General features: G+C 33.6%; 1 protein-coding gene across 1 annotated transcript; it reads right to left on the bottom strand.

Moving 5' to 3' along the window:
• Positions 1-1256: 1256 nt before the first annotated feature.
• gstp1.2 (glutathione S-transferase pi 1.2) lies at positions 1257-10049 on the bottom strand. The gene is made up of 7 exons (XM_073820879.1): positions 9897-10049; positions 9323-9358; positions 5967-6073; positions 5777-5864; positions 2122-2225; positions 1739-1840; positions 1257-1650 (listed from the first exon to the last, which is right to left on the bottom strand). The coding sequence occupies exons 1-7, from the start codon at positions 10024-10026 to the stop codon at positions 1462-1464; spliced, it is 756 nt and encodes a 251-aa protein (XP_073676980.1). The 5' UTR covers positions 10027-10049; the 3' UTR covers positions 1257-1461.
• Positions 10050-12285: the final 2236 nt, after the last annotated feature.

Below are 12285 nucleotides of genomic sequence, written 5' to 3'. Positions count from 1 at the left end.
TCTTATATTACTCACATATACGTGTGTACATGTTGTAAGTACATATATTAGTTTAACTATATATATATATATATATATATATATATATATATAATTTGTTTTTCTTTTTGTGTTATTTCTTTATTATTATTTTATTCCTTTTTTATTATTAATTTTATCTATTATTTTATTTTATATAGAAACATTATAATTCTTATATAATACAATTTATATATTTTTATATATATTTTGTGTGGGTGTGTGTGGGTGTGTGTTTATGTATATATATTAGCTTAAATAATTTATAATTCAAATTATTCCTGAACAAAGTAGGAAAATTTATGAATATAAGAAAAAAGCGAACAGGAATGAATTTATATGTTAAAAATGATTTAAATTTAGTAATTAATTACTCAACAGATTAAGATTAATAATTGCTATATAACATAATTATATTTTTTATACATTTTGTGTGTTTATGTATATATATATTTATTTATTTATTTTATTTTTTAAGCATATTTTATATTTAAATTCATTACTGTTGAGTTTTTTCTATTATTTTTATATATTCTTTTTATCTATATAAAAGTATATACACATTTACATTTACATTTTCATTACATTATATTAATAAAAAAATTATAAATTAGCATATATATCATTTTTATTAATTATATTGTATACATTGCAATAGTTCACTTTAAATATTTTTTATATAAATAATAATAATAAAAGAAAAGAAAAAAAATCAACAGGAATTTATAAAATATTTACATTTTGTAATTAATTACTTATGAGACTCGGATTAACAAATGCTCATCACTGGTCCACTTTATATTTATTCAATTATATTTTATATATCTACATATCTGTATTTCTACTAATTTTTGGAGTGCTGCGTGTACATTAATGAGGAAAAAAAAAATTTAACTTAAATGATTTCAGCAAATGGCTGCAATATAACAAAGAGTGAAACATTTAAGGGGGTCTGAATACTTCCTGTACCCACTGTGTATATATGTATACGTTTTTAAATTGTATTTTAAGTTTATTTAAACTTAATTTACTTACAAGGCTCAGACTAACAAATGATCTTCACTGGTACACTTTATTTAAATATTTTTTATTTGTAAGCTTAATAAATTTGTATGTTTATTTTAACCATTCAAATGTAACTAAAGGCAAGCACAGATTTAAAAATTGAATTATTTTTGAAAACTTTTTTTATTGCAATTTATAATGACACCGTTGTTCTTCAAGCTGCACTGAAACCATTCTGGATTTTTAAATTTTTTTATTATTTATTTATTTTTATTTAGAATAACTGATACATGGACTTCCGTTAGTAAAAACTATCAAAAACAGTTACACATACAAAAGATAATCATACAAAGACATGGGATTTTCTTTTGCTAATCACAGAGCACCAGTTAAGGCCTTTTAACAGCAAGTGCTATTGTTTGAAAACGTTCAGCTGGATTACTGCTTGCCATTGCCATTGATGGGAAGCTTCTTGAAGTTTTCACACTCCAGGAGGGCTTTGATTTTGGGACGGGCAGCAATCTTATCCACAAAGCTCTTGAGAGCAGGGAAGGAGTCCAGACAGGAAGAGCAAAGGACTTTATGATTCAGCAGAAGGTCAAACAGGTTGTAGTCCGCAAATGAGATCTGTGAGGAGATTTCAAATATATGCGGCAGTCAGAATTAAGCATGTGCTAAACTGCATCCATTCTGTTGTTTCTGCTGGATTTCTCACCTGATCACCAACTAGGAATCCAGATTTGCTTTTGGACAGAATACATTCAAACGGTTTGAGGTGGTTGGGCAGATCTTTGCAGTACGCCTCCTTGCCAGTCTCCTACAGATGGAGACACAATAAAAATAGATTTTTTTTTTCCAGTGTCTGAATATTTGATGCACATTTTACTATTACATTAAATAATAAATCAAAAAAAAAAAAGAAAAGAAAAAAAAAAAAAAAAAAAGTGTATAAATGTTATTTATCAAATTAATAAAAATAAATAAATTAAATGAAAAAACAAAACAAAAAAAAACAAAACAGGAATTCATTTATATAAAATGATTTAAACTTAGTAAAACATGACTTATCAGACTAGACTTAGTCACAGTAGTACTTACAAATTCCTGGTAGATCAATTTGATGTATTTTAGGCGAAGATCTTCAACTGCATCGTTCATCATGTCAATAAGAGATGCCTCACAGACGCTTTTTCCATATGCATCTAAATGTGAAAAAAATAAAATAAAAATATGACAGTTCTGTATACACTACCAGTCAAACAGTAAGATTTTTTATGTTTTTAAACAGGTCTCTTCTGCTCATCAAGCCCGCATTTCTTTGATCCAAAATACAGCAAAAACAGTCCAATTCTAAAATATTTTTACCATTTAAAAATAATTATTTTCTCTCTCTCTCTATATATATATATATATATATATATATATCATTATTACATATATATATATCATTATTACTCCTGACACAAGATCCGTCACAAATCATTCTAATATTCTGATTTGCTGCGCAACATTTATTATTATTATTATTATTGTTGTTGTTGAAAACAGCAGAGCATATTTTTTTTAAGTTTCTTTGATGAATATAAAGTTTAGAATAGCATTTATCTGAAATAGAAACCTTTTGTAATATTATAAATGTCTATATCATCACTTATCAATTTAAAGCATCCTTTGCTAAATAAAAGTAGTAATTTCTTATTATTTTCTATACTATACTCCAAGCCTTTGAATGGTATAGGTGTATAATGCAGGCCTGATAGTGGAAAAAATTCCTGAGCCTGAACTTTTTTTTCCCTTGCCCCCCGAGGTGAGTGGGGTGGAGGTACTATGTATGCGACGCACTTTTAACACATAACTTGTTGGTTCAGTTCAGTCAGATAAAGGTTTTTTTTACAAAAAAAGCTTATAGATTGGCATTTCAGCCTTTATCCCATTAAAATGAATAAATAAAGTATATAATGCATAACATTTATTTAAACAGTCATTCTTGAGAGGTGGGACAAAACAGGGTGCAAAATTTAAAAAAATAAAACTTTGTACTCAGACAAAAAAAACGACATTTATGTATCTTATATGTACTAAGCTACTGAGCTATGCTTTGATACAACCTCCCAACTTTTCTCTTTTTTTAAAAAAAATGTGTTTTTTAACTTGGAATGTGTAATATAATTTCAACTTTATCTTTAACAGCTTATTAGATGTTTTTAACATTTCAAAACACATTCTCATGTTAGTAGAGATTACACTTTCACATGTGACCAACAATTCCACAACAAATATAAAATATCATAATGAAATATCATCAAACTATTCATCTGACGGAGGTGACAGAACTGACGGAGTTGACACATCTGACGGTGTTGACCAAAACCTGAATTTGTAGTCATTTTAACTATCAAAAACCTTGAATCAATTAATTACTGTATTAAAACAACCACAACAAACAGTGAGTATGTTATTGTTTATAAAGCTTCTATTCAAGAGTCACATTTAAGTATTTTGATATATTATTGGAACACAAAATCTTACGGTGGTGACATCTGACGGTGTTGACAAATTTGCCATTTCTTTCACAAAACAAATGGAGTTCATGTAGTAGACATTTAGTTTTTTTTCTGTTGATGCTAGAGGCTAATGGAACCTGCTTCAGGAGAATAAAATGGTTTAAAGATTTCAAATAATTTTCTCAGAAATTGGATGTTTGGTGTTGACATATCATAGTTGTGACACACGAAATATTAACATTAGAATTAAAATATTCTAAAACTATAAAACTTAGCAGAGCCTGTGTGACATTGATGTACTCTGCAGAAGAGGACTGTGGCAAGGGGGTCCTTTTAGAGTGATAGCCCCTGATATTCCCTGATTTTATTACATTTTAAGTAATGTCTGACGGTGTTGACAAAAAGTTAGGACACACCTTCAAAACCTTATTAAACACAAATGTCTGACTGAAAAACAACCTTGCTTTAATATGAGATATTATTAAGTGTTGCCTTTGATAAAACAAGGTCTTTTTCATCATTAAAATTTTTTTTAATCCATTTTATAGCATATGAATGAATAAACCCTTCTCTGTGGACACACAGTTTTAGATGTAGTGAGAAGACAATAAGTGTCATAGATTTCACATAATAATGAGCAAATGATATTGAAGGGGGTAATTGTGTTAAATACATTCTATTATTAATCCCCATAGCATTTACAATTGAAAATATGTTTTATTTTTAAAACTAATATCAGTTATATTTGGTGGACATGTTTTGTCCCATGTCTCAAGAATGACTGTAAAACAATGTCCTAATTGTTTAGATTTTTAGAAAGCACATTAACTTTTCACATTTACAACTCTGTGTTTGCATAAAAAACATTGGTCGAGATTTGCAATAATCTGACCAAAAACAGCTAAAAATTTGGACGTGCAAATTAATTCTATGTCACGAGGGGGCGCTTTAGGAGCGCTGAAATATTACGGTTTCCCTAAGAATGGCTGAAAGCAAAGCAGCATTAACGCTGTTTTATCAGTCATGAAATGAAAATGCCAACGACACGTTTCTGAGGACAGTCGCTTCCCTTCAGATACATTCATATAAAGACAACAGTTTTGACTTTGAAAGTGCAGTGAGCATATTTATTCAATGAAATCGTTGCCTCTTAAAGTTTAATCCAGCTCTATCGCGATTCTCGTCTTTCCGTCCCCAACTGTAAGACCTCTTAAAATAATTAATCCTCTTCTTTTACTATTTAAAATATTTACCACTTTTTATGGCCTTAAATTTGATACAACTAAATTGAGGAGTTTTAAGGACCCCATGAGCCCTCTACTTCAGGATAGCCCGTCGGGGAGCCGGTCAAATAATGTTGGTAGCCCGACTGGAAAACCCAATAGCTCCGGGACGTCGGGCTAGCGATTTTGCGAGCCCTGTAAATATGCCTTTATCGAAATCCTTAATGTCTTCCCCTTGCTTCATAAACATAGCCATGACTTACGGTTTGAGTTGCCAGTAGGAGGCAATTGTACAGTATGGGAGCTAAAAACACCTTCGCGCATGAAGCATTGCCTTAACCTGTATCAATCTATTTGACAAAGACACAAGGCCCGCCCCTTCCCTACTTCTGATTGGCTCATCGGCTAGAATGTGACTTGTTTGAGTCGTTGAGCGTCAAGCTGCTCTCTGACCTGCACATCTCAGAGAAATGACAGATCAATATCCGCGAACCTGATTTTTTTTTTTCCCGCAGCCACAGTACGCCGGAAATCCGGCGTGGTGCCGGAACGCTATCACCCCTGATAATGTTACAAAAGCTATATTTTAGATAATTTGTAAATAATAAATGTTGACCTTGAAAAATTACTGAACAGTTTTAAAATATTGATAATAATAAATGATTCTCGAACTGTAAACCAGCATATTAGAGTTATTTCTGTAGGATCATGTGACACTAAAGACTGCAGTAATGATGTGGAAAATTTTGCTTTGATCACAGGAATAAATTACTTTTTAAAATGTATTCAAACAGAAAATTTAGTATTTAAAAAATACTAAAAATATTTTGCAATATTTCTGCTTTTGCTGCATTTTGGATCAAATAAATGCAGGCTACATAAATATTGTATTTCAGCATAAAAACTCCAACAGTGGGACTGATTTCATAATTCAGGTGGTCATTATAAAAAACAAACGCAAGTATGGTTGATTTTATTCTAATGCATTGAATAGTGATATGTAAATATCAAAATAGTGATTCTTACCATGCTTGCGACCCACATGCCTCAAAATGGCATTGGACTGATACAGGACCAGGTCACCATCTTCAAATTTAGGCAATTGTCCAAAGAGCTAAAACAAACCGAGAAGCATGTCAGGCAAGTTTAACCTACGTTAAACCATGCATTGATTAATTACATTTTTAAAAAATTACACAGTAATTCTATAACTCACACAGCTGCCTTTCTTATCACCCTTCATCCAATCCTCTATGGACACCAGATTCTCCTTCAGTTGCTGGCCATTGTCTGCCAGGATCATCTTCAAGGCACCACATCTGCCTGAGAGATGCACATGACAGACTCAACAGCATTCTACAATCCTCTTAAGTTTGCTTTCACATGCCTTAAACACAATAACACTCTAGTCTGCAAACACTCAAGTTACAAGCAACAAAGGATTTTTTCCCCCACAGTGTGTGTGGGCTAAGGGCCTGAGGCTTGCTGCCATTCCTCCCAATCTAGGGCAAATGCCTTCATACAAATGTCACATTTTGATTGGACAACCAAGAGCTGGCAGGCTTGAGAAAACAGGCAGGCTGCCAAAGATTAGCAGTGGAGCGAAGAATATTTAACTTTTCTTTCTCTGAACACAGATGGCACTGTGCATCGTTTAACTAAAGTAACAGGCATGATAGTTAGATATATTGTAAATACTAAAAGAGCAAACAAGAAGCGTTCTCAAAACGTTGGTTAATGTTTTGGAAAGGTTCTCTCAAAGTTATGAACAAACGTTCTTCCAGAAACATTACTAGAACAAAGTTCAAAGTTATCTGGTCTTTTATAACATTCACAAAACAAAAAACATACTTCACGTTCGACGTTCATCCAACATTTTTTAAATGTTATTACTTGTTTCAGAATGTTCAAAAAACATTCAAATGTAATGTTCCTATCCACATTAAGTGTTGCCAAGTCCACGGTTTTCCCGCGGAATTGGGCTACTTTAATACAGTTAATAGCAATTAGGTGGGCTTTGTTATGAAAACCTGGCAACCCTGACCTTACTCTTCAACGCGAAATAAGCCTATGGACGAGACTTCCGGTTCATTAGCCGCTATCGGGAGAAAATGAGAAGAATAACAACGTCTAGTAAACGGTAAAACTGTTTGCACTACAAACCATTGTGTTTATAATTAAGATAATACATTAAAATAACACGTTAAGACACACTAATTTGCAATATCAAACAGCAAAACGAGATGTTTGTACAGCTAAAAATAGCTGGAGGCGGATGAGACCGGAAGCCAGACTTTATATATTTTCAGCGAAAATAAGGTTGATAACGTTTGTTTTTTAAAACCTTTAAAAACCGGATGTTTTAAATGTTCAATGAACATTCTGAAAGGATTCTAAAATTATTTAAAAGGGACGTTAGCAAAACGTTTTAAAATACATGAAAGCTATTATAAATTATGCAAATGTGATCCTGGACCACAAAACCAGTCATAAGGGGCAGTTTTGTTTTTTTTTAAATGAAAGAAATACATCATCTGAAAGTTTAATAAATAAGCTTTTCATTGATAGTTTGTTTGGATCAGGGGCGGAGCGGGGGGGTGGCTAATTGGGCTTAAGCCCCGAATGTTTTGTCAAAAGCCCCGAATCTTTTAGGTTTTTAGCGTAATTAGTGCGAGTGCCGCATGCTGTAATATGAGCAGTCATTATTCCGTCGTCTCCCGGGTGCTGATAGCGCTCGTGTGCAGGTGATAGGTGCACACATTGCTATCTGGATTTAAACTAAACTCATTTAAGCTTTGCCAGTTTCAACATTTAAGAGCCATAAGACGCAAACCCGCGCGCACAGTGAGAAGTGAGAAGATCTGTGTGTGCGCTCATCCGAAGCGCGCAAACTCGCGCCTCAGAACGCACGCAAATATAACTCCCGCAGAAATGTTATTTCGTCTTGCTCCCGCCTGCGACATTTATGTTTTGCCCCACTCACGCCCGCAAAAACCTGCATAAAAGTAGCCTATACCCCCGCGGGAAAACAGGTGTCTACTTCATCTCTTGGCTGCATGAAACATAAGTCCGCTATTGATTCACAAACTATTCATGCTTTCGGGGCTCTGATCCATAGTACTTTTGCGTGAAATTTTAAAGTATTTTCGTAGTTGTCAAAATGATTGTCCTGTGAGTGTTTTATAATGAATGCTTAAATGCTTAAAAAATACTCTGAAGTTGTAAAGAATCTCTGAATTAAAGAATTCAGGAGATTTAAATCTGTATATATGTTAAAAAGTTAGAACTGAGCAGAGGGTTTTCTTTTAAATTCAAAAGTATAGTTTTAATTTAAAGTTTGTTTGTTTGAGGTTTTCATAACATGCATTAGAAGAATAAAAAGGCAAAACAAATGTTTTGGTTAATAAAAAAGTTTAAAAATAAACAGCTTTAGAGGAAATGTCAGACATAGGGGGGCCTTCACCTAAAAACTAATGTTAGACATACTTAAAAAAAACCCCCTGAAAAATCAGTTTATTTTATTGCATCTTTACTCTATTGTATTTATTTGTGCTGTTGCTTCTAGTTAGATAGATTATTCGTATTTCTTTACTTTTAATTTTTTTAAACCGTTGCACCCCTAATTTTCACCACGTAAAAATTTGTCTAATGGAAATTCTGATTGGTTGGTAACTTCAGAAAGTTACCAGCCACTTTGGCTGGTGATCAAAAAAGTTAATTTCGAACCCTGGTTGTGATCCCATGACGTGAGAAAATTGCGCTAAAACACTCACTCAGTTTTTATTACTTTTTTAAAATAACTTCAACTTTGTTTCATTTCCTCTTGTAGGCTCTACTGGGTGAATTTTTTTTTTGTTTTTGTTTTTTTATTGAGTATCCTAACTATCATCATTTTCCCAGAAATTGTATAGATTTTTAGGCATTCTATTATCTCAAACAGCCTGAAAAATAGTGCATTTAGCTGACGTAATTGGGAAAAAAAATCTACACGGGGGAGCATGCCCCCGGACCCCCCTAGGTTCGGGCTAAGCCCCGAATGTTTACATCGTCTGGCTCCGCCCCTGGTTTGGATATGACAATATTTGGCCGAGATACCTACAACTATTTGAAAATCTGGAATCTGAGGGTGCATACATTCAAAACATTAAGAAAATTGCCTTTAAAGTCGTACAAATTAAGTTCTTAGTAATACATATTACTAATAAAAAAAAATGAAGTTTTAATATATTTACGGTAGGACCTTTACAAAAATAATAAAAAAAATAATAAAAATAAAATCGATAATTTTGACCCATACAGGTCATAATGTATTTTGTCTATTGCTACAAATATACCAGTGCTACTAACTGGTTTTGTGGTCCAAGGTCACAAATAAAATTTCTAATCTCGATAAAGTTGCATGTGGTTCGGATTTCATGCAACTTGTACTTCTTTCGTTTGCGGCTCCACTGCATAATACCGCCTCAACTGAACCGCTAAGTTACAGCTCACAAAAACTTTTCCAGACTTTTCTGAGGGGTTAAACACGCATCATGTGACAACAAGTTTACAGAATCAGCCTTTCATACAAACCTTTGACCGGAAAGTATGTGAGTGTGTAGGGAGCCACTGCAAAAAGAGAGTAAAACAGGAAACCAGTTAAGAGAGGAACTGCAAACACACATGAACATAAAAGCAGCCTAAAAGGAAGTAATCAGTGGGAATGTATTGCAGCGATTTTTAAAGCAGATTTGCACGCTAGCAACATACTTTGTTGACTATTAGCAAATTTCTTCATCCACGCCCATGTCTTTTTCTGAATGCACGAGTATTTTCCATTACATAACATACTTCCATTCATGCACAGTCAAAAATCGTTAGAAATGACAATAACATGTCGCAGTTTTAAAATTTACGTCAGTCAGTTAAGTTTAGTCATGCATGCATTGAATGGACTCGAGCAGATGTATTTAAATAGCTGCACATTATGTAACACAAGCTTAAGCTCTGTGAATATCTGAAGACTCACTGATGAGTGCAACGACGCTGTGAATCATTTATTATATCAGCGCAATACAATTATTTGCAAGCAATACATCCGACATAATAGATCTAATGCATGATCACACGTACTTAAAACGCATCAGCTTTAGACAACCATACTTACTCGTGTAGAATAGAGAGTGGGTAGTGAAGGCTGTGTTCCAGACAGTGCGTGAGCTGCTCCTGAAATGCAGTGAAACAGGAGTTCGTGCGACGCCCCTTTTATAAGCCTCTAAGTTTTTTTGATGAGTCATGCACTTGCCCTCTTAGCACGCAAAGCCCATAGCTCCAACTACAACTGCGTTCACGATGACAACTCTTAATAAAAACGAATGACTGATTGCCAGTGGGTCATTTGTTCTGTTATAATAGGCCTACATTCCGTTTTAAAAAGATGCTGTTTTGATACTGTTTAAAGAATCGCAGGCGTTTAGAAATGTCTGTAGAAACCTTTTGATGGACTAACAGGTGTTGTTGGCTGAAACTGTTTAAAATTAGTGCTGTCAAATCATTAATCGCTATAAATCGCGTTCAAAATGAAAGTTTGTTTATAATCTGTGTGTGCTGTGGATATTATTTGTATAGTCGAGGTCAAAAATTTACACACCTGGCAGAATCTGCAAAATGTTAATTATTTTAGCAAAATAAGAGGGATCATACAACATTAATGCTATTTTTTATGTAGTACTGACCTGAATAATACATACACTTGATTCTTAAAGGATAACTATTGCCAAAATGCAACCTGGGCTGTTTTTTTTTTTTTTTTTTTTACTGAAAACGAGACAAACTTATATCTAAAAGCATAAACAACAAACGAGCAGTTTTTGAGATTGACCGTGATTTCGTTTTGTGGTCAATGGCCGGTGAATGGGAGTACTAGGGGCATAACTTTGAGCGCATCAAAATCGATATTTCTACAGCACAAAGAAGACTCGACACACTATGAAACTTTGCTCGAAGTATCGCCTGGGTCTCTACACATGAACTCGAGCATGGAAAACATTGTTTGTGTACACAGAGTTTACTAAAAAGAAAGGTTTTGAACAACTCACTTACACTGTTTGAGTTTCCGCTCGCGGCCGTCTTGCCAGTCAAGAGGTGTCAATCTTCGAATGCGAGGATGGATAGCTACTAAAGCATATTTCCATATAAATGCACGGCTAATTCGTTGTTTTGTCGCAAGTGAAAAACAATATTAACCTTCTAGTTGTAAAAAGAGCCTCATATAAGTTTTAATATTTCGTCCTATGGAGTCCATTCATTCGCATTCGGAGATCGACACCTCTTGACTGGCAAGATGGCCGCGAGCGGAAACTTATATGAGGCTCTTTTTACAACTAGAAGGTTAATATTGTTTTTCACTATATATATATATATATATATATATATATATATATATTTTATATAGCCTATATAAGTTTTTTTTACTTTTAACATCATGCAATGCTTACCATTCAGTATAGTTTCGTTGCAGTCCGCCATGTTGAAAGGTCAAAGTTTATCCCATCTCGGCAACTCGGGTATCATAAAAAATTTCGGGCTTTCCAGTGGAAATTACAACGTGAGTGGGTGTTCATGTGCAATTTCGATGTCGGATTTTGGTATTTACCATAATTACGATAGCACATGAAGGCAGCATAAGAACCAGGGGTGTAAACTTACATTTACCCGGATCTTCAAATTCGTCAATGAGCTTTTGAATCTTCTGTAATAGTTACATAAGAGTCCCTCAGTTGTCCTCAGTGAGAAAAGATCTCAAAACCATACAGTCATTGATGGAAAAGGTTCAAATACACAAAAACGCTGGAAAACCAAAGAATTTGTGGGTCCTAAAAGATTATATTCCCCTGTGGACTATATGTAAACATCATTTATGTGACATCTTATTCAGGTCAGTACTAAATAAATCATAACATGCATTTTGTATGATCCGTCTTATGTTGGCAAAATGATTAACATTAAAATTTTTGCAGATTCTGTAAGGTGTATGTAAACTTTTGACGTCAACAGTAAATCTTGTAATATCAAGGTTGTCGTTTTAGCAAACATAACGAAATGTTTGAGTCAGACAAATCAACTAATATCTCATTACATGAACTTGATTTTAAAAAAGTAGAAGAAACAGCTCAACATTATTAGGCAACATAACAAATGGATTAGATTGCAACAAACCATTTGGTAGCCACCTGCAACACTCTAACACTGTGGCTACTCACATTTTCCTCTGGTTTGAGATAGAATCTGGTTTAATATGATCAGTTTTGCATGTCTTTTTATTTAGCAAATGAAAAAAGAAGAGAAATGAGAAAAGGAAAACCAACTCAGTTGGGGTCAGATAAGGATGTTTTTATGTCATACTCGCCTAGTTTGCCAAGTATTTTTTATTGCATTGATCTGGCACATAGTCTTTCATTTTGGACAGCTTGCCAAACAACTGTTTAACACACACGCACGCACGCACACACACACACACACACACACACACACACACACACACACACACACACACA

Source organism: Garra rufa, chromosome 16, assembly GCF_049309525.1.
Source record: "Garra rufa chromosome 16, GarRuf1.0, whole genome shotgun sequence".
Lineage (NCBI taxonomy): Eukaryota > Metazoa > Chordata > Actinopteri > Cypriniformes > Cyprinidae > Garra > Garra rufa.
The sequence above is the reverse complement of the archived record's forward strand: the minus strand, read 5'-3'. Positions and strand labels throughout refer to the sequence as shown.